Genomic DNA, 21,978 nt, shown 5'->3' on the forward strand with positions numbered 1-21,978 from the left:
CACCCGACTGAACTCAACGAAGGAAAAAAAATAATAACACAAAACAGGTAGGCTACGTATACGTATAGGACTTAACTGCGACAACAACGCTGGGCTCCTTTAATTCAGCGTGTAGACACCGTGACACAGTTGTACGCTTCGTAATATTCCGCACAAAGTGTTTTTTTTTTTTTTTTTTTGAAGACACTGATATTTGTATTGAATGAGCTACATTCAAAGTGTTGATCGCTGTCGTCTACGTTGAACATATGAGAGCTGTGAAAAAACGAGAACACCCTTGAACTCGCTAACTGACTGCAATACTATATACTTCTTTTCCCGTCACTGTCATTAACGGAACGCGCCCGGATGACGTTTGTGCGACGTGACGCAACCTGGCGCCAACGAGAGAAAGCCATGGAAAACACGCATCATTTTTCTTTTTGAACTTCTATCGCGTTCAAACCTACGAAAATTCGACGTGGCCTACATTATAAGCGTGTACGAAAGCGTCTACTTGCGGGCAGACGGCCATTACCGGGAAGGTCCGAGCATTCGGCTCAGCCGCCATCTTGTTTGGACAGCAATATAGCCTTGCATCGTATTTGTGAGGATTAGAATGAGACTTAAGATGGCCGCTGTCCCCTTTGCTATCTGTTTAGCCGTCCACCGTGAATACTGGAACGTACACACGGTGTTAAGCTTCGATTACGTGAATCCCTTTGGGCACAAATGCAAGAACACGGACAGCGTGCGAACGCTCCCGGGCCTGGAGACGTTCCGGGGATAGAGGCGCAGAAGTGGATGCCCAGACGCCCGAGAAACCTGAGACGCTGCTGCCGCGAAGGTGGAGCACTTGTGCGCCCTTGGCCTTGTGCTGTGCGCGTGAACGCGGTGAGCTCACGGCTCATCCGCGCCTGGCCCTTGAGTGTTGGAACGCCGGTGGCGTGATCGGTGGCGTGATCAGTGGCGTGGTCGGTGGTGCGAACACAATGTGATGTCCCTATTTGATCATGTCTGGAGGCGCCTGACGTCACACAAGCGTCTGGAACCCTTTAAAACGCGCAGGGAGAGACTGGGTGGGGCAGACTTGACTGAGACTCTGACGGAACTCTGCTCCTCGGCTTCTTACCTTTGTCAGTTTGCAAACTTATATGTCCACTTTGGTTTAACGATGTAGTATTAAACTCTATTGCGTTGCTGCTCTGCGCCGTCTCGCCTGTACTTCCCTTCTCGTCGGTCCTGATGCAAGTTACGAGCACAACCTGCTGACGGCGGCGGTCGAGAGACTCCTAACAACGGTTATACTTGCTCCCGTAACTCTACTGTCCTGCTTACTTTCCGCAGTAATACGGCCACTGTCATATACATAAGACCCCGTGCATACCTATACGGACAGAAACGCGTTACCTCACGGACGCACGGCCTTCCGATGGAAGTGTAGCCCGAGAGTGCTTGCATACATTAATATACACTCAGAAGGCAGTATAGCAAGCCCGACTTCCTCACTGCACGCAGCGGCAGCGGCTGTCTGTGACCGGCTAGCTAATCCAGTGCGCGGGACACGATAACACGAAGGATCACGTCACGCAGTCTGACGACGGCCATGACCGGCATTCGCCGCTGGCTGCGGCCGCGTCGCGCCCGGTGAAGCTGTCAGGACGATTTCGTCGACGGGACATATAGACAGGGGGTGCTGTCCTTGCGAACGAGGACGCGTGTGAATCAGCAGCAACACCAACAAAGGGCACCGCCACGTCCACGTCGGGACCTCTCCTGGCCGGCCGGCCGGCCGACCAAGTCCTTCGAGGAAACGGCGGCGGCATTCATTACGGTCGCTCACCGTGTGGATCCACGCACGCACCTATTTACCGCCCCACCTCTCCAGCAAAGAAAGAAGTGGCGGCCGTATCGCGTCGGCATCGCGCGCGCACACAAACACACGCACGCACGAGCGAGTCAGGGAGTGGCCGCGCCACGGCCAAACCGAGAGCAGCCCGCGCGAAGAAGACAAGATGCGTGCAGCCCCGGGCGACCGACCGGCAATGCGTGGCGCGAGGAGCGCGGGTCTCCGCGTTTAGGTGCGACGCATGGTACGCGTGTTTTGCGAGAGGATGTACTGCGCAGTCGGACACGCAGAAGTTGAGTGACCGCGGATCTCGAGGAGTTCGAGAGTGCCCCGGTGCAAGCCTCCGAGACCACCACAAGCTCGCTATCTCCGGAAGCCACACTCGGAAACCCATTAGAAACGCGGGACTCGTCGGCTCGCACTGCGCCGATGAATAATTCGACAGTGAGCATGTTATGCTGCGTTTCCGTGAACATTCGCACGAAATGTTGTTTGTTCCTTGGAGAAAGCGTTGCCCGGTCGCTCGTAGCGGCTGCCAAGAATCCAAGAGCATTGCCGATTCGCATACTCTTCCTTGCTTGAGAGGATCAGTGGAAGTACGTGCGGTGGTTTGTTCTACACTAGTGAAAGCATCCACGTTTAGTGCTCGATACGCCAAGGTAGCCTAATGTGCGCACCGACCAGGTCGCTCCGTCACGGCGGTTCATCGTGAAATTCGCTCGCTGCTTTTCAGTGTAAAATCTCGCGAAAACATCACAAACGCAAGTCACGGGAGCAGCAACTCGTAGCGCGCACGGAATAAATCGAGGTCAATCGAATAAAATCGCCGTTCAAAACATGCTGCGAAGCCAAATTCGAAGCGCCAGCCTCAGCAGAACCGAACGGGGCACATCGAGCGTTAACTCGTGCTGCCAAAGAAAGCGATACATGTTTTCGCCACGCTGCACTTAACTACAGAGCCGGACTCTCGAGCCGCACAATGAGCGGCGGCGCCGACAAAGGGCACGGCTAAGACGGAACGGGAACGCGCGCGCGCCCAGTGCTAAATGCCAAGGGCGCCCATCTCGACCGCTGGCGCAGCAGCACATCTGCGGTGCACGGAACAACAGCCGCGCGCCGGTCGCGTCGAGTGGGAACGAACTGTATCTCGCCGCGGCAAAGAAAGAAAAAGTAAGCAGCACGCGGAGGAGGGTGCGGCGCGGCGATCGGATAGGCATCTCCCGACGGTCGCCCCGTCACGGGCATTAACGCTGTATACATTCTCCTCGCTTCGCCTTGTCCCTAATCTACCGACACCACCGAGAGAGAAAAACACTGCACCCAAGAAGCGAGCCCGTCCGCTTTGGTCAAAGTCGGCCGGCCGGCCGCAAGCCGATAGTCGTCTACCCGGCCGCACGTTCACCGCTCAAGAGGAATGATGGACGCAGGCATCGCTCGACACAACGGCTTCACGCAAGTCGGTCGGTGGCCGCCCTCGTACCGGCTTCCCGCACGCCAAGTCATTGCCACACACCCGCCACGGTGGTCTGGAGGTTATTAGTGCTCGAGTGCAGACCCGAAAGTCGCGGGATCGAATCCCGGCCGCGGTGGCCCATTTCGATGGAGGCGGAATGCTAGAGGCCCGTGCACATATATTTAGGTGCACGTTAAATGACAGTATACGGTCAAAATTTTCACAGCCCTCCATAACAGCGTCTCTCATATAATCACACAGTGGTTTTGGGACTTAAAACCCAAACAATTATTATATTAGTCCTCACCACAGACACTGGGCGCAAAGCACGAAGAAGGCTCGGAGCGGTGAAGTCAGGCAACGAATTGGCCAACTCGTTTGCCCAGCGGCAGAATATATGAAATGGAATAACTTACCGCCCATGCTCTCGTTTTCACTTAGGTCAAAAAATACTCTTGCCGCGCAGCTAAAAGTCACCACCACGTGCTTCAATCGTGTACAGGGTGGTACACATCTAAGGTGAACACCTAATTGGTATTCATGACCTCGTAGAAGCTGATGTTTAATACAGAATGCGGAAAACAATTATTATTGACACCATGATTGCACGTTATATAATGGACATTTCCCTCATGAAGTAGAATATACTTTCTAGCTTTACCCGTTTCAATGCTAGTGAGGTGTCTACTTTATAGATGTGGTCGACCCTGTACAAAGTAGTAGTAGTAGCACGCGATAGGTGTAGACCCGTGCCTTAGAGACGATTATACTGCACGTACGAAGGTTTAGTACATATAGTCAAGAGCCACACAAGAGCCGACTGATACCTCGCGGACTGATATCACCTCCATATTGCTGCTTCCGATTGGCTGATACACACTGCGAAGAGCTTGTATAAGGTAACGTTTACGCAGATGCCCTGCGGTAAATGGGATCAGAAAAACTTGTACATGGGCACACACAACGCCTGTCGGTCGTGTATATATATATATATATATATATATATATATATATATATATATATATATATATATATATATATATATATATATATAACAGCGTGCAAAGGAAGATATTGATACAGAATACAGGCATGCCCATGCTCTCTCGAACAGTTGTGCCGGCTTAAATAAACCACAATTATTTATTCATCACGCTGCGCGTGTTGGTGCCTCATACCGGATATTCCTCGCCACATCCTGACAAACAGCGCTGTAACAAAGTAAACGCCCCCTGCTGGCGCATGCGTGACTCAGCATCTCCTCGTTGTCAAAACATTCCTTTGGGGTGTCTTTTTCTTTTGCCCCACACCCCTTACCTATCCTGCGTGGCTTTCCTCGCTTCAACGCCGCGCGAAACACGATACTTCACGAGTGTACGTGCCTGGGACTGTCATAATGTTGCGAGTCGGAACACATTTTGGCATAGGACCTTTTCATCGGAGAGAGGGAACACCTACTTTCTGAACTGTTTCACAGTATATATAGCACAAAGGCTGACGTCGCTGCCTCGGCAGCGCATTTGCGGGGTGTGGAGAGGTGGCGGGGGTCACGCATATTTACAACAGCCCAGAGGAGAATAAAGCAGCCCCCAAGAAGTCCTCGTTGGAAATGTGCATATTCTGAGCCAATAATCCATGCTTCAATAAAAGTCCCTCTTTCGATCCCTCCTATATAGCTGGGGCCAACTGTTCTATCTAAAACTCGCACCGGGACTGTCTACAAAAAAAAAAACTAAAAAAAAAAAGAAACGATCGAATCCGACTTTCATCGATATGTATAGCAGCATCCTGCATAGACAGATGTTTCAACTAGAAACCGGGCATATCCTCGTTCGCAATCAATGTAAGGAAAGCGTTCAGATCGGACCGGCGTACCTTACAAACTTTGCTGTACCCCTCACTTCGCGAACACCGTCAATGTGACACCTTCGAATACAACCACATGACAGAGAGAGAGAGAGAGAGAAAGAAAGAAAGAGAGAGAGGCGGCAAAATGAATGCAGCCAAAGGCATATCTGCAGCGTCGGCTCAGACAACACGGTCACCCCACACAGACTAGCCATCAGGTCCGCCGCACGCAAAGCTGTCCACGGTGGCAGTCGAGAGACAAGACAGCGGACGAAGGAGGTCGATGCATGTATGCTATACCCGCGCGCAACATTTTGTCGTGTACGCCCCGCATACACAAGCCATGGCGCCATCCTTAACTACCTCACCCGTCAACACACACACACACACACACAGGCGGCAGCGGCCCACCGGTGCAGCACATTTCGAGTCACGCGGCTATAAATACATACGTACAAGCATCGCGGCGAGCAGCGGTTCGGAGAGCGCGGTCGCCCTCTCCTGACGGACGGCGACAGGTTGTCGACGCCGAGATAAGCCCTCGCCGTCGAAGGACGACCGCTGCAGCGAGACGGCATGCGCTGCCAAGATATAAAACGCATAGTGACGTCTCTGGAATAACGGCACCCCCTCCCGATACGCTATATAAAGAAAGGGACACCCACCCCCCTCGCCCCCTTTCCATATGCGCACGCCAGATTACGAGAGTGTCGCGACGCCGCTGGCGTTACCACCGTGCACCACCACCACCACGGAGACTACCCTCACTGCACGAGTCCGATTCGGCATCCGTCGACCTTCAGTCCCCTCGCTCGCGACGATTCTTCCGATGTGCCTCCTTTTTCGTTTTATATGCGTTGCTTTTTGACCCTCGCATATCAACGGGCTTCGTTTTCCGTCGGGCTCCTCCATCCGCCCTTCATACGGATATACACCCGGCGGCACGTTTAGATCTCCTCAAGGTCCCTTTGTCTCTTCGATCTATTACACGACGCATAGGCGAAGGCTGTTCGCGTATACAAACACGTAACGGAATGAGACTGTGTGACGAAAATACTACAGACTATATATTACTGATGGCTTTCGGTGCCGCCATACTGGGCTGCTAACCTTGCCGTTTTGTCTCAACAAACAGTGCTACGCATGCGCATGAAAACGGCTGGGTTGGTGCATTCGGTTGGCTTGGTGAAAACGGCTGGGTTGAGTTTCGTGACCTTCTTAATTCATGTCGTGATACACACCAAGGTGGCGGCGCCCATGAGTCTTAACGTAAAATTGTCTATAGATGTGGAAGCGAATAGAACTGCATTATACACGGTTCGGGACCGCTCGAAGGATACGGCCGGGAGGTTCCAGACTCGGCTTGGCTACGTTCCCGGTAGCGACGTCGATTTATACGCGGAAGGCGAGATTTCAATACGCTGCCGGGAAAAACCGCGTCGCCAAGCCTAATAGAGTTCTCAATTTTCTTATCCCTATACCGGTAGCAGCGCTGAGATCATCGACAAATTAAGTCAGCGACGCTGCGGATTATCCTCAAGGCGACGAGAACACGTATGTACAGTCGTGTGTACGTGGTTTCTATCCGGCAGGTTTTTGTTTGCTTGCTGTTGGTTGTTTGTTTGTTTGTTTGCTTCTTCGTAACCGCAGGTGCACGCTCTTCGCTGCGTTTAGCCCTCGTCACAGGAAGTGCAGTTTTAGACCGGTGCCATAAAGAAGTGTATTAACTGCGTGATAGACAATGCTCGAGGATTATTTCGCATGACTAGCGCTTGAGGCAACATTCACGGGTGACGACTCATTGTGATATACAGCCCGATGCTGTCGAAGTGTAGAACTCTCCAGTAGAATCGCGGTCAGGCTGGAATCCCACTACCAATCGACGCGTATACATAAAAAGCAAAGTTAAACACAAGTGACATTCGTCGAAGCGACTTTCCGGAACGTAATCCGCGGCATCTGCTCCTCAAAGGTGGCTGCACAGAAGCCTGCACCAACGGACGCGCGCTACAGACTGACGTCATGAGCCGGACGGCCGGTGACCCAGCCTTCGGAGAACATTGCCGAGTGCATGAGCGGAACCACTTCTTTATTCCCGGAGGAGATCGGCTGCCGCACTTCGGTCGTCTGGGAGGGGCATATCCGGACTTCTTAAGTTGTATCCGACTATAGGAGCAGAGTCCTTCAAGGACTCTGATAGCGGTATCCACTGCGCCCCCCTCCCCCACCCTTTACCCCTTTCTGCCACTTCTGCCACAAAACGCATACAACGGCACTGCAGCCGTGCTGATTTAAACGTACGTGACGCTATATATGCCAAGAACACATCAGGAAGGGGCCCGCCACGGTGGTCTGCTCGGCTGCCGCGCCGAAGGTCGCGGGATCGAATCCCGGCAGCGGCGGCCACACTTTCGGCGGAGGCAGAATGCTAAAAGCCCGTGTACGTATAGATTTAGGTGCCCGTTAAAGGTCAGAACTTCCGGAACCTTCAACTACGACGTACCCTCATAAATATATCGTGGTTTTGGGGCGTAAAACCCCAATAATTAATTAATTAGGAAGTTATAAGGTTTCTGCAGTTCTCGAAAAGCGTTAGCAGAAATCCCGCTAGGACATGTGGAGAAAAAAACAGCTTCATTTTATCGTGAATTTCCAAACCTGGGTGTTAACGCTGCGGGTTACCCAGGTGGCTGGATGTGTAGCTTAGGTGGTAAAAAGTGAAAGTGTCGTGAACAGGCACACCCACGCTAATCTCCCCTGATTGCCCGCGCAGTCTGCAGTTCTCTCCGAGATGACGCCACGTCTTCTGCTGAACATAGGCTATAAACCAGCCGCGCACGCACGCACACACACACACGCCGTCGGAGGAGGCGCAATTGGGCCAGAACACCTATCCCATTGCCTCAGCACACGGGAAGAACACACGCGACAGCCGCAATAAACGACCGTAAAACGATAAAACTCTGCAAGAGGGGGCGCGGCAGTACACGACCACTAAGCGGCGGTGACGGCAAGATGCAAAGGCACCGAGTTTCTGCGGGGAAAAAAAAAATAATGTAAAAGACAGCTAGAGGATAGCGGCCCGGAGAAAGGAAGGGGACAATCGACGGCACAAGATGAAGCCGCAATCGCTCATCGCTGGCGTGGTGTGAGGGTGCGACCTTTAACTGAAGCACTGCCGCAGCGCCGCGGGAGAAACCGCAACTTTCGAGGCGAGAAGAGATAAGCGGGTGAAAGGCGCGGGAGGTGTAGATTTCTGCAGCGTGTGTATAGTGCTTTCATCGTAAATCACGCACCTCGCGCGAACATCACACGCGCGCCGCGAACAGAGCTTCGAGCCTGGTGTTGTTGTTCCTGCCAACTCGATGGGCCAGACACTTTGTGCACGGTGTGTATACTTCGAGCGCGGTATGTAAGTACACTAATCCACAAGAGCCCGCGTTCAGCGATGCGGTCGTTTCTTCCGACACGCCCGTAACGCCGTTCCGCCAACTACGCTTCAAGCGCGCACTGAAGGCGTGCGAGCTGGCGTGAAGAGCGAGCCCGCTTTTTGTACTGCTTGATCCGCATAATCGACGAACAATGCGGGGACGCACAAACGCCAGAAACCGTGAGAGAGTATCGAAGTATATACAAAGGAGATTGCCGATGAGGCCACCGAAGAGTGACATGTTCGGAGTAATCCAACGTTGGACGAACAGCTCATGGAGGCAATATTCCGATAGGTCGTCCGATCTTTTTCAAGTCTCAACGCTGCTTCCTGTCCTTCTTGCCCTGCATCTTTGCGCGCTGTTCCCCTAATAATTGTGTATACCGACTAGCCGAGGCCGTCACGGCGTCCGAAAGTCCCGTTTCGAGCCAGTGCCACTTGTAGGGCCATGGCGAGGACGAGTACAGGAAGAAGGCTCCACATCGCTTTCCCTTGGACACAGCTGTGACTCCCTACCAGCTTTATAAACAAGTTCACTAGCGAACGTGCACACTCTGCTGCACCCTCACGATATGTTTTTCGGCTGTGTGGTACAGCCGTTGGAACACTTAGCAGCCCATATATAGGTATACGCACCCGAATCGTCCAGCGGTCACAGGTGACCTGCAGCCTGCATACATCTCACAAAGATTGTACGTATCGGACTTTCTCGCCTAATACGGAGGAGTCACTGCCTCTTTTAGAAGCTTTTTGCTATATATAGGAAGTAAACTTAAAAGACATTGCTGCTCTCGGAAAGCTACAGCACGACCTTCGCCCGCATTTCGACGTCCAGTCAACTCTCCGTAAAAAAAAAAAAAAAAAAAAGAAAGCCTATTTACTGCACACTAACGCGCTGATACGCATGCACTGTAGCGAAAGTATACACTTCGCGACACGCACACGAGGGAATTGATAAACCCACTGCGTACTGCTGCTACAAAGCTCAGTTTGATCTCGCGACGGGCAAATCGCACAGTGCGATCGTCGCAAAAGTTGGTGGCGATGGATGGCGCAACAAGGGAAAAGCTGCGTGTATACGACAAGGCGACAAGAGAAAGCCGGCGTCGTCATAACGCACTGCTTATCTCGTCGCGTACAGGAAGGGGGCACGGTCGACCGATCCCGTCGCCCGCGGACAACAACGCCGGGACAACGGACTACACCGCTCAGACACACGACACGCGTGGCGCGCTTCGTCACCAGGTCAGCGTGCATGTGTGTCAGCGCACGGCGGCCGATGGGGTCGCGCGCACGGGTCGAACGGAGGAGCCGCAATCAATTCGAGGCCGAAGCCTGGGAAGAAGGCCGGTCGCGTGTTGGAAAGAAGGGAGGGAAGGTATACCGAGGCTCGTTCTCGCCCAAGCAATAAGACCGCGGTGCACCACGGAGGAGGGGGAGAGGTTGCCAGCGCATGTGGGACGATGGGGCTTCACGCGCACCATCTCGAAGCAGCTGACGCCGGGCGCACTTGGATGCGCAGCTGGGTCGCCGCAGGGCCACATTTGCATGCGCGCGCCGTGACAGAGCGACAGCAGCAGCGAGAGGAGGTGTCCGCACCCTGACCTCCCGCACACTCTCCCGCGACCCCGACGGGTCATCGTATAGACGCCAGAGGGTTGCGAGGAAGGGACGACGACACGGCGGTCGAGTGTGAACAATGACCGCGGACATGGTGCGCAGTGCGCGCGCGGTTGCGTCAATCAACGCAGCGCGTGAGAACGCGAAGTTGTGTTTAAAGAACAACGTGCTACGCTATATGGTGCACGCTTCTCTTTGGTAGCGCACGTATACGGCAACACTACACATGAAACGCGACAAGTGACGAGACTGAGTACGAAGCAGTCGATGGTCGAATGGCACAAACAGCACAGAAGCTACAGGCCGGTCTTCGTGCGCAAAGTAAACCGAAGGCCTTCCCCATTGCACGGACACGAACACAGATTGTAATACTCCGGTTTTGGGCAGAAGCATGGCGAGCGCCGGAAGCGACAAATACGCTGACAGGAGTGTCGCTCGGGCTGTGTTCTTGCACTAAGGCGATTGACTGTGTGGTCGTGTTGGTAAGACATGACAGAAACTAAGAGCGCATAAGACGAGGTCGGAGAAGAGGCTTGAGACGCACGATGTCGGTGTGTCTCAAGCGTCTTCTCTGTCCTCGTTTTATGCGTTTTTAGTTTCTCTCACGTGCTCTTTAACAGTCATTCGATCGTTCATTAACGCAGTGCTTGCAACATTCTTTGTTACCCCCTCCCCCTCCCCCTTGGTAGCTCGCGCGCATGATTAGACTCGACTCAGCAAAACTGAGGCAAAGACCACAAACGAGATCCGTTGCAAGGAGGCACGTACTAACAACCTATCATCTCGACGCCGCGCGTGCGTCGTAGATCTCAAGCACGTTACCGACTGAATACAGACACAACAACTCGACGATAAACGAGTGTGCAGCGAGAAAACGCCCTCCAGCAAAGTCCTCGTCAGCTTGTTTCTTTCTCGCCTCTTCGTCCTCAACATTCGCGGCGTATGCAAATGACCTTTAGCCGTTCCGCGAAAAAAACGGCGAATGTCAGAAGGTCGCTACGCAACGCGCTCCTTCAACGGCCACACAGGACATCGCGAACGGAACGCGCGCGCCTGTTCCCACTGTTCGCGTCTCCGCCTCTGAATGCAGTGCACCTTTTAATTCCCTTCTTCGCGAATCGATACTCGCCGTCTATAGCGTGTACGCCGCCCCTGTGACGGATCTACGCGTGCGTATGCCGTCCGTCAATACGCTCGTCAAACGAGACGAAGAACAAATAAATACGCGGAGAACAAGCGACGCCGAGAAACTGCGGCGGAACACGCAGGACACCGCTAGCATGCATATCCCGCGAGCAAGAAAGAGAAAAAGAAGAAAAAAATCATAAGAAAAGAGCACGGGTGCTCGCTACAGCTGCATCAGAATCGATGTTCGCCTCGTCTCCTCTGGGTTAATCGATTCCGAAGTGGGACGGGCCGTGCAAAACGCATGCCGAGAACCAGCAACGTCCGCGTCTTATTCTACACGAGGCACACATATATGAGACGGCACGCCCCGCGAAAGCCGCGGCTGTTCAGCCGCTCCAATGTTGTTAAGCCCGGACCCGATCGAGGCGCGTCGTCGCTACTACGTCTACGCACCATTTTCTAGACAAATACGAAAACAAGAATAACCCAACAAAGACGAAAGCTGATTATACTGCCTCTTGACAGCTTCGAATCTCCCTCACCCTCTCTCAGGAGGAAGAGAGAGAGAGTTTATAGGAATGAGCTGGAAATACAGGGAGAGAAACATTGCTTGGAAATGAGCTGAAACCGAAAGCACGTTCATCGACGGCGTGCAGTGTGTTGTGTGTGCGCGACAGTTGCAGTCGATCACGCATATCGGCGAAACCGTGCAGCGAACCCCCCCCCCCCCCCCTCACTTTTTCCAACAACGCGCCAAATTAGGCGAAAGCGAATGAGCGAGCGAGCGAGGAATGAATATATAAACAAAACGAAAAACGGCCGACCGAGGCAAGAGCTCTCTTATCACACAAATTTTCGGTGCCATTTCAATCGAACACATTCGGAACGACGAAAGCAAACCCACTCCGTCACTACGAAACAACAAGAAAAAATATGATCGATGAAAAACACAACGAAAGCGGCAGCGACAGTGACCCCCGGACCCTTCGTATACACACAAACAAAAACGCTACAGCAAAATAATAATAAAAGGAACAAAACAAAACCAACTGAACGGGACTCCACGTGCCACAGAGGCTACCGGGAGATAACAGTCGTATATAATTCTTCTTATGCGAGTGTCCCGCTTAACCGTTCGATTACTCCGTTGCGCTGGAGAGCGATGATCGAACGCCGCTGAGCGTGCCTATTCCTCTTCGCAGCAGAGGCAGGGGTGACCCCCCTCTGAGAAATGCAAATAGAGCTCCCCAACCCCTCCCCTTTTTTCGATGTATACATGGGCGTGTCTGCCGGCGCATGCGCGACCCCGGCTTCGATATGCGATTATTATTATTATTACTATACTCATCCGTTGCCGCTGTCCGACATTTTGATTGGAGTAAAAAGAAAGAAGCCGAAGGTTGCCCCGTATAAGCTGCGGCGCTACATGGTTTATATAGACCACCCTATTGGTTGCGAGGGGCCGCCGCTGCTGCTCTACTCTCTACACATGTTACATACAATTCGTATAGAGAAAATTTCGCCGCACCTACAAAACCACTTAACTTGCGGCTTGAGTCCGCCTTTTTCATTTTCTTGTGCTGCCTCCGCCGTTTTGGTAGGAGGGGCGCAACTTTGCGGGGTGATCCGGGATCGCCAGAACAAAAGTCTCCGAGATCCAAATTAAGGCGTGAGGAGACCCTATACCACAGCGTTTCGCGACTTTCCCGCTAGGCGAAGGGCGCATGCGCCGTGGCAGCGTGGTGAAAAAGCGGATTAAGGTGCGGAAAGCAAGTGCGTAGCCTTATGCAGACCAGCAGGATTGTGTGTGGCTTTACTAGGCCTAGAGTCGCTCAGCGAGTGTGTGTGACCGCATAGTTTCGGAATCCAACGGAAGCTATGCATACCTAGCAAGAAATCTTAAGAACCAGGCGACATTTACAGCGCATGGCTCGTATCGCCGTGTAGCAGCACGAAGGTGAGCAAACGCCGAGTCTCGTCGCCAGAAATTGTCCCGGTCTGCCAGAAATCGTTGATAACGAGAAAATCGCTCAATTCACAGAGGCACCGATAGCCCTAAATAACAAGTCTGCCCTTTCGGAGTCCCAGACAAAGCATCTTCCTGGTGACACACGAAAGCCAGTAAAATTCCTGTAGTAAGGTTCCTCGAGGTTACTTAGATGACTCGCCCTCCATCTTATGCTCAAGAAGACACACTATGCGCGCCTGAATTCATAGCTGCTCCTAAATGCAATTGAATAAATTATTGTAGTGAGCCATTATTTAGGTGCACTTCAGCTGCTTGTCCACGGGAAAGCGAAATATTGGAAATCTGACAAAGCTTTAGAAAACAGAAGTGATCTCCGTCTTTTTACATTCTACATTCCTATACGGTTGACTCGCCACCGCGGGCGGTGATTTAAAGCAGCCTTCAGCTTAAAAACGTAATAACGAAGAAGTCATGGCATAGTGAAGGGACGACACAGAATACCAAGCAAATCGTAATTGTAACTCCCATCACAACTTCACAACGTGTCGTTCAATGCGGGCAGTTTTGGGACCGATAAAGCCTTGAAACTTCCCTCCCCCATGCACCCCCCTCCCCTTTCCCTCCTTCCAAAACGAGGAAACGACAATAACGACATCCCAGACGGACGCTGAGTATAATAGTTGTTTTTTACGTTTGTTGAATTTGTTGATTTATAAGGCGCACCGTACGTGGAGGGTTGCGGACATTTAGACCACCTGGTGTAGCGTGCACAGTCTTCGCATGATAGACGGGCGCCCATAGCATTTCGCCGCCACCGAAAATGCGACCGCCGCGGCCGAGATCGAACCCGCGACTCTCGGGTCAGTGTACCACCCAGGCGGACCAGACTGCACGGCAACGATAGTGACTGGAAGCATTACTTTTTGATAGTCCGACGTAACGAATTCAGGGGCGACAAATCGATTGCGGTTAAGTGTTATCGATGTCGGTGATGCAAAGGCTCATCGCAAATTGACAGCAATCGCTGCAGGCAATGCTATTCGGCGCTTACGACGAAAGAAAGAAAGAAAGAAAGAAAGAAAGAAAGAAAGAAAGAAAGAAAGAAAGAAAGAAAGAAAGAAAGAAGAAAGAAAAAGAAAGAAAGAAAGAAAGAAAGAAAGAAAGAAAGAAAGAAAGAAAGAAAGAAAGAAAGAAAGAAAGAAAGAAAGAAAGAAAGAAAGAAAGGTCTTGCGCAGTGCAATGCTGTCAACGCGTGGAAAAGAAAGCCGACAGCCGCGAAGAGAGCCGGCCCAGCAGCCAGACTTATCGATCGCCATTCCGGTGAAAATGACTCATGCGCAGACTCAGTCGGCATCACGTAAGATATGACTCAACCACGCCAAAAAAGATCTCGAAGCGGGCAATCGAAATAATGCGACCGCCACTGAAACCGAATCACCGGTCGGCGACATCTCACGACTTCCGAGCAGAGAAAAAGCGCGTTTCGTGTGTATACCCTATACGTGACCGCAATCAGCACAGCCAACGGGTGGATGGAAGGTGTGCGTGTCCTCCTCAGAGAATCGTTACGTAGCAGCACTTTAAATTAAAGTGAAACCACCGATGACCGACGGGCCAAGAGCGCCCTAACCCGCTTAATGTCTCTCACATATATATATATATATATATATATATATATATATATATATATATATATAGTATATGTCTGTGTGTGTGTGTGTGTGGTACAAAAACAAACTGCTCGGAGCACGTAGCCTAATACGAACATCACACATTATAATCATGCGCTACATGCCAAAATAGAAGCAACGACGCGTAAAACGGATCACGATTGCCTCCGACTACCACGCGGCTGTGACGACGAGACGAGGACAATGAAAGAGCGAAAAATGCTGTCACGTCCTTGCTACGAAACAATCGCTAGACATTTCGCGGCGATAGCACAAGCGAAAGTGCGGTCGTATAGGACGCCCGTTGTTCACAGGTGGCGCAGATTGCAAGAAGGAAGGAAAATACGTGAAAGAAAGCAGACGACTTAAATGCACACTCGCTAGCGGGGCCAACTGGATGATGCATCACCTCAGACATTCTCACATGTGCTTCCAAACGCAAACGACGAAAATGGAAAGTTTATGAAGACTCTCTGTGCGCTGCCGTTTATCGTTAACTTTTTCTGATCAGTTTCTTTCGGTACAAGTGCTATCACAATCCGTTTGATTCGTTTGCATACAAAGCTTCATTTCTTTTTTTTTTTTTCAGTATGTCCTTTGTTCGTGAACAGTCGCGCTGAGTATGAGCTGTAACACGGTGGCCGTGGTCGAAGCGACTCCAATGCTGCACAGTGACAATGGCGAATCCTAATTTGCTTCAGCAAATACCAGTAACCGAAACTGTGTGCACTCCGCTACATTTTTATCGACGTCTGCGCCGCCGTGCAGTGTTAGCGCCACAGGGTTCAACCATACTTTGTGTATGTTCGTGCGTGCGTTTGTATATGTGCGTGTATATATACGCAAGTAAAACTGAAAATTTTCGGGGGGGGGGGGGGGGGGTTGAACCCCCCCATTGGCTAAGACCCTGCGCGCGGGCAACGTTTTGAAACTTATAATGAGCGCGACTGTACAGCCTTCATCAAATGCACTGTAGTAATAAGTGATAGCTGGGGTTTTACGTCCCAAAACCACGATATGATTATGAGAGACTCCGTAGTGGAGGGCTCAGGAAATTTCGACCACCTGCGGTTTCTTTTTAACGTGCGCCTAAATCCAAGTACACGAGCCTCTAACATGTCGCCTCCATTTAAATACGCCCGTCGCGGCCGGGATTCGATCCCGCGACCTTCGGGTAAGCAGTCGAGACCCATAACCACTATAGACCACCGCGGCGGGTATAACTGTACTGCGTGGCCAATCACCCCCTTGCGGGTATGGTCCAGTTATCGAGGCGGCAACAGCGACAACAACTTCGCATTCGACGCATTTTTAAGGGAAAAAAAAAAAGCACAGACGGTATGGCAGACATCTTACGCTGAGGGGACGGACGAATCGAAACGGCGTAACGCGGCAGAACAGGGCTCTCTCGAGACGGCCGGTTACGTTGTTTCGAAAGACTTGGGCAACAACAAAATTAAGAAAGGAGAGAGGGGGAAACATCCTCCGGCTGTTTCTGGACGTACAGTGGTGCGGCGGAAAAGAAAAAAAAAAAAAGAGAAAATGCCGCCGCGCCGTCACGACTTCGGGGGGGGGGGGGGGCAGAAAGTTATAACGCAGCTGCTAGCGCGTACGCAGATTCGCCTTGGCACACCACACACACACACACACGCATTGGCCGCGAACCGAACGACGAGAGGAGAAAGAAAAAAAACGCGCTACAGCAGCAGCGGCAGCGGGAGAAGAAAAACGAGGTCGTGTCTCCTAGCAACGACGCTGCGCGCCCGATGTTCCAATTCGCCCGCTGCAAACAGTTCGATCATGACACACACACATACATGCACACGCTCTCACGTCCTTGATGACGACGGCGTAGTACGTCGACACAAACCCCCAAAAACACCAACCTATAGCCCCCTCCTAACTCCGTTTCAGAAGCGAACGAGGCAGCTATATTCTGTGAACGCTGAGCATTCGGGTACATGCGGTACGTAGCGGACGACGAGATGTGCGCCACTCGCGCTGGATGACCGCGTCGAAATGACTTTCTACATGACTCGATCGTCCAGAATCTCATCGATGAGCCACGGAGACCCGCGTACAGTCGCCGTGACCGCGAGGCTACGGCAAGCGAAGTCCGATGACAACTCGAGGTGAAACGCACTAAAAGAAAGCGGAGGAAAGTTCGAGAAAGTTCTCTGCCAGCGGAGAACTTCCAAAAGTTCGTCTGTTACAATGTGACTTCAATAATAATTGCTTGGCGTTTTACGTCCAGAACGACGACGTGATTATAAGGGACGCCGTAGTGGAGGACTTCGAATATTTCGACCACCTGGTGTTGTGTTAACGTGCACTTAAATCGACGTACACGGGCATCTAGCATTTCGCCTCCGTCGAAAATGCGACCGCCGCGGCTGGGATTCGATCCCGCGACCTTATATGTGTGACTTCATCGTCTGCAAATGTTATTGCTGCTTGCTAATTGTGACTCCGCGGTATATACACAATAAATGCTGAATTGACAATCTGCGAGTGGACATCACAATACAGCAAATGGAGGAATCGTCTTTGACGAATGACTGCCGCCGATAACGGCGCTTATTAAAGTCTTACTAGCCAAAACTACGATACGACAACGATGTCACGTCCGATACGCGATTGCCACAAATAAATTCTGCCCACCTATGGCTGTCTTAGCCAGCACCTAAACCTACGTATACAGGGCCGTTCTTGAATTGAGGCTAACTTACCCAGTTTCGTCTGAGAAACCTGCGTAATCGTGGAAGTGCGCGTTGCTGGAAGACTGCGCACGCGCAGTGCGTATGACATGCATGATATATTGGCTACCTTAATGATGGCCGGGCGCAGTGGCCGCCGGCCAACTCGAACGCAGTGTGGGTCAGCGCGCGCAACGTGTGAACTGTGATTAGGACCCGTTATTTATATACATATCGTGATCTTTTAGCGGCGAATAGAACGTGTCAGCATGTATACAGTACAAAACGCAAGCTTTGACAGCAGTGACATTTTGACGCGCGCACTGACAGCAGACGCAAATGGCGTTAGATAAATTCAGACATACGAAGGCTAGAGGAGATCGAGACAGACAGCTGTTGTAGCACGACTCGCGGCACTCGAGAACAACGATGACGCGCGGCTGACATTTAGAAAATCGCGAGCTGCCGACGACGCAGAAGCAGCTGGAGAGCCGCGCCGTTGCAAAGACTAACTTGAGCAGCGAGAGGATTCTGTCACGCGCCCGAACGTTCGCATATGCTGACCCCAGTGCCGCGGTAAAGCGAAATCGGGGCCACTGGCGTTTGGCCCGCAACCTACGAGCGGATAAAACAGCTGCCGAAGAAGAAGAAGAAAAAAAAAAGAAACTCACCAGACAAAGTTGAGCATGAACATCCCGCGGTACTTTGCCCGCGCCACGGCGCACATGAGGCGACGAAATATCCGCTGCGTCTTGAGGCCTACATGCCGGGCCGCGGCGCTGTCTACGTAGCCGCGGTCGAGGTAGTCACGGTTAGGACACGACGCGCCGACCGCCAGCGTCGAGGCTCGAGGCACTTGAGAGGAAGGGATGGAAGAAGGCCGCCCGCACGTAGTGTCATCATGCGGTCGCGGGGGCAGCGCACCTATCTGCTCCCTCGCGCGCCCGGACGCATGACGACGCGACGACAACGAACAGCACCACAACAAGAACGAACAGCACCGCAGGTACTACGGGAAGAGCACATCCACACACGGGGCTACTCCTGCGTAAGGTAGTACTCGGCAACTCGGCGAAAAAGAAATCGCGGAATATCCACACACGGGGACGTGACGACGCGAGCTGCACGGCGACTCGCTACGGGACTGCACTGCGAGCGCAACCGCTCGAGCAGACGACGGCCGCCACAAGAGCAGCAGACGAACGGCTGTGACGTCAACTCCCTCAGGTGATGCGCCGAGCAGACGACGGCACAGGCGCCCTGCAGCCCTCGCGCGGCGGAGCCGTTAACTACGACGAGCCCGTTTCGCTTCCTCGGAGACTCTCGCAGCCACGTAGCCAATCCCGGAGCCCATGCCGCGATCGTTGCGTGCCACGTGGCCATCCATGACAGCTTCGCAGAAACCGGTGGTTTGACTATGGGTACACAGGGCGATAAGCTTGCGAATAAAGCTCTAGCAAAAAATCGGAATCTACAAGTATACTACAGCAAATTGTGCCTACACTTGTAATAAAAGAATGAAAGTTAGAATGAAAGCTTCACCGCACTCACGGTCGCACTGCAGAGAAACAAACCACTAGGGTAACGTAAAGCACGTATGCTCTGAGGAGAAGCATACCATACTGTAGAAACCATAGCGCAAAAAAAAAAAAAACGAACATGCGACAAGTTCAACATCTCTGAACACCTCTTGCCTTAGCACCGCAAGACCTCCCTTTTTGTCCGCGGGCAGAACATGGATCCCGTGTTTTCTTGGAGAGAGCTGGCCAAACCGTCCGAGCGGCACATTCGGACCTTCCTGTCCGCGTACTATTAGCACCAAGCGATTCCCGTGTTTCCTAGGGTTTGCATATTGCGGCTCGCTCGCGCATCTTGGAGGTACACTTCCAAGATTCACGCGTTAATCGCAACAAGCAACCCTCGCATGGACATCTACGACGCATCTCCATTCCTTCAAAACGCTGCGTTTTACCGGAGCTTCGCTGACACCACGGGCTATCAACGTTGTAGTAATCGCTGAAGGTTTTCGTCGCTTCAACATCCGATGGACAGACGAAAGGCCCAGCGTTCTCGAAGTAATAAACTTTACTGAAGTTTGCTCGTGGGCTAGTTGGTTTTGGCGCACACTGAAACGAAGAAATAGCGCGAAAAGACGGGGACAAAAAGTGACATACACCTTTTGTCTAGGCCACGTGGTTGTCGGGCGTTTCTTTATTTCCTTATGTATGCTAGAAATGTCACGCACAACTGTACAAATAAAATCAGCTGTGAGTCAGCGCTCGTGTGACACGAGCGCTGACTCACAACTGAGGTGACAAAAGGTGGCACGAGCTGTGTGTGTCGCCTTTTTGCCCCTGTCTTCTCGCGCTGTTCGTTTCATGGGCAGCAATAGGCCGAACCTCGAGGCAAATATTTCCCTCCAGTTGCTGTCCCCCAGCAATGTAGTACGGCGTAAAATAATTGACAGCGCAACGGGTTAAACACGGAGAGAAAGGAGGAAAGGACACCGCGCTGATGAACATCCACCAACTACAGCCCAACTCGCCATTCTGCTTCAGCATGTAGTACGGTGCAGTTCTGAGCAGTTAGCCTAACTTGGGCAGCACCATTCAATACAACTTTGTTTTTTCTCTCGAGTACCTGAAACTTACCTGCGAAATGCTTAGCAATGGCATTTTTTTTCTTTTACTTCTACCTCATTTCTACACGATTTAACTTTCCTGCTTGGTGTTTTTTTTTTCTTTTTCAATTGCTTCAAGCGTTCTCGTGTGTTTTTCCGCGCTCGTTCCATGCCAGTTTTCTAGGTCCCGTCACCTGCCTTGCCTTTGGCCACCCGTTTAATGTTCGTTCCGTGTCCTCTATTACATATTATTAAACCTACGCCGTATACTTATTTGCCGCTAACAAACTACAACGCAGTATGAGCTCCAGTGATAACATCACGATCTCAATATAGCAATTTATATTATACTCCGCAATTTCTGTACACTTCATTCGCCCCGAGTGTGTGTGTGTGTGTGTGTGTGTGTGTGTGTGTGTGTGTGTGTGTGTGTGTGTGTGTGTGTGTGTGTGTGTGTGTGTGTGTGTGTGTGTGTGTGTGTGTGTGTGTGTGTGTGTGTGTGTGTGTGTGTGTGTGTGTGGTGCGTGCGTGCGTGCTGTGCGTGCGTGCGTGCGTGCGTGCGTGCGTGCGTGCGTGCGTGCGTGCGAAGCTATGGTACGAGAAGCCGAGGATGAAGAAGTGCGCGTGCAATAGAATAAAAGCATGGCCTGTGAGCCCAGGTATGTCTACGACATATAGCGTCACACACACACACACACACACACCGTCCGTCCGTCCGTCCGTCCGTCATCTATCTATCTATCTATCATCTATCTATCTATCTATCTATCTATCTAATCTATCTATCTATCTATCTATCTATCTAATCTATCTAATCTATCTATCTATCTATCTATCTATCTAATCTATCTAATCTATCTAATCTATCTATCTATCTAATCTATCTATCTATCTATCTATCTATCTATCTATCTATCTATCTATCTATCTATCTATCTATCTATCTATCTATCTATCTATCTATCTATCTATCTATCTATCTATCTATCATCTATCTATCTATCTATCTATCTATCTAATCTATCTAATCTGTCTGTCTGTCTGTCTGTCTGTCTGTCTGTCTGTCTGTCTGTCTGTCTGTCTGTCTGTCTGTCTGTCTGTCTGTCTGTCTGTCTGTCTGTCTGTCTGTCTGTCTGTCTGTCTGTCTGTCTGTCTGTCTGTCTGTCTGTCTGTCTATCTATCTATCTATCTATCTATCTATCGAGAGAAAGCGAGTTGGTGTGTTTGGGAGACAGAGAGATATGAGAACCCGTCTAAACCCACAGACAGCCATCTTGGCAAGCGCTATGCTGAGATTTTATGTGCCAAAACCACACCACGGTGTGATTACGAGGCAGGCCGTAATGGGGCCATCCGGATTAATTTCGACCACCTGGGGTTCTCAAACATGAATCTAGATTAAGTGCACGGGTGTTCTCTCTATTACGGTCCCACCGAAATGCCACCGCTGTGGCCGGGTATTGGCTCGAAATTTAAGAATGAAACCTTTACCTTCATTTTCTTTTCTAGTAATCAACCTATGATGTTGAAATCAACGATACTTGATTGCTAAAATTAGTTATTAGTCTAAATTGATTCATCGTTTCGGTTTAATGTGTCTTTAACGCGAACCTAAATCCAAGAACACAGATTTTATTTATTTATTTATTTATTTATTTATTTATTTATTTATTTACTTTTGCATTTCGCCGTTATCGAAATGCGGTCGCCGGCCG

The 21,978-nt window shown here is 51.3% G+C and overlaps 1 protein-coding gene across 2 annotated transcripts in view; it reads right to left on the reverse strand.

The window, feature by feature from the left end:
• Positions 1–21,978, reverse strand: part of LOC119383731 (MOB kinase activator-like 2) — a 168,663-nt gene that overhangs the window by 119,422 nt on the left and 27,263 nt on the right. The window contains exon 1 of one of the 2 annotated variants that reach the window (XM_037652005.2): positions 18,315–18,823. The exons of the other annotated variant lie outside the window; for it this stretch is intronic. Coding sequence (XP_037507933.1) covers positions 18,315–18,370 — 56 coding nt within the window. The 5' untranslated portion in view covers positions 18,371–18,823. Of the gene's footprint in view, positions 1–18,314; positions 18,824–21,978 lie in introns of those variants that run through there. 2 annotated transcript variants of the gene reach the window in all.

Source organism: Rhipicephalus sanguineus, chromosome 2, assembly GCF_013339695.2.
Source record: "Rhipicephalus sanguineus isolate Rsan-2018 chromosome 2, BIME_Rsan_1.4, whole genome shotgun sequence".
NCBI classification, from domain to species: Eukaryota; Metazoa; Arthropoda; class Arachnida; order Ixodida; family Ixodidae; genus Rhipicephalus; species Rhipicephalus sanguineus.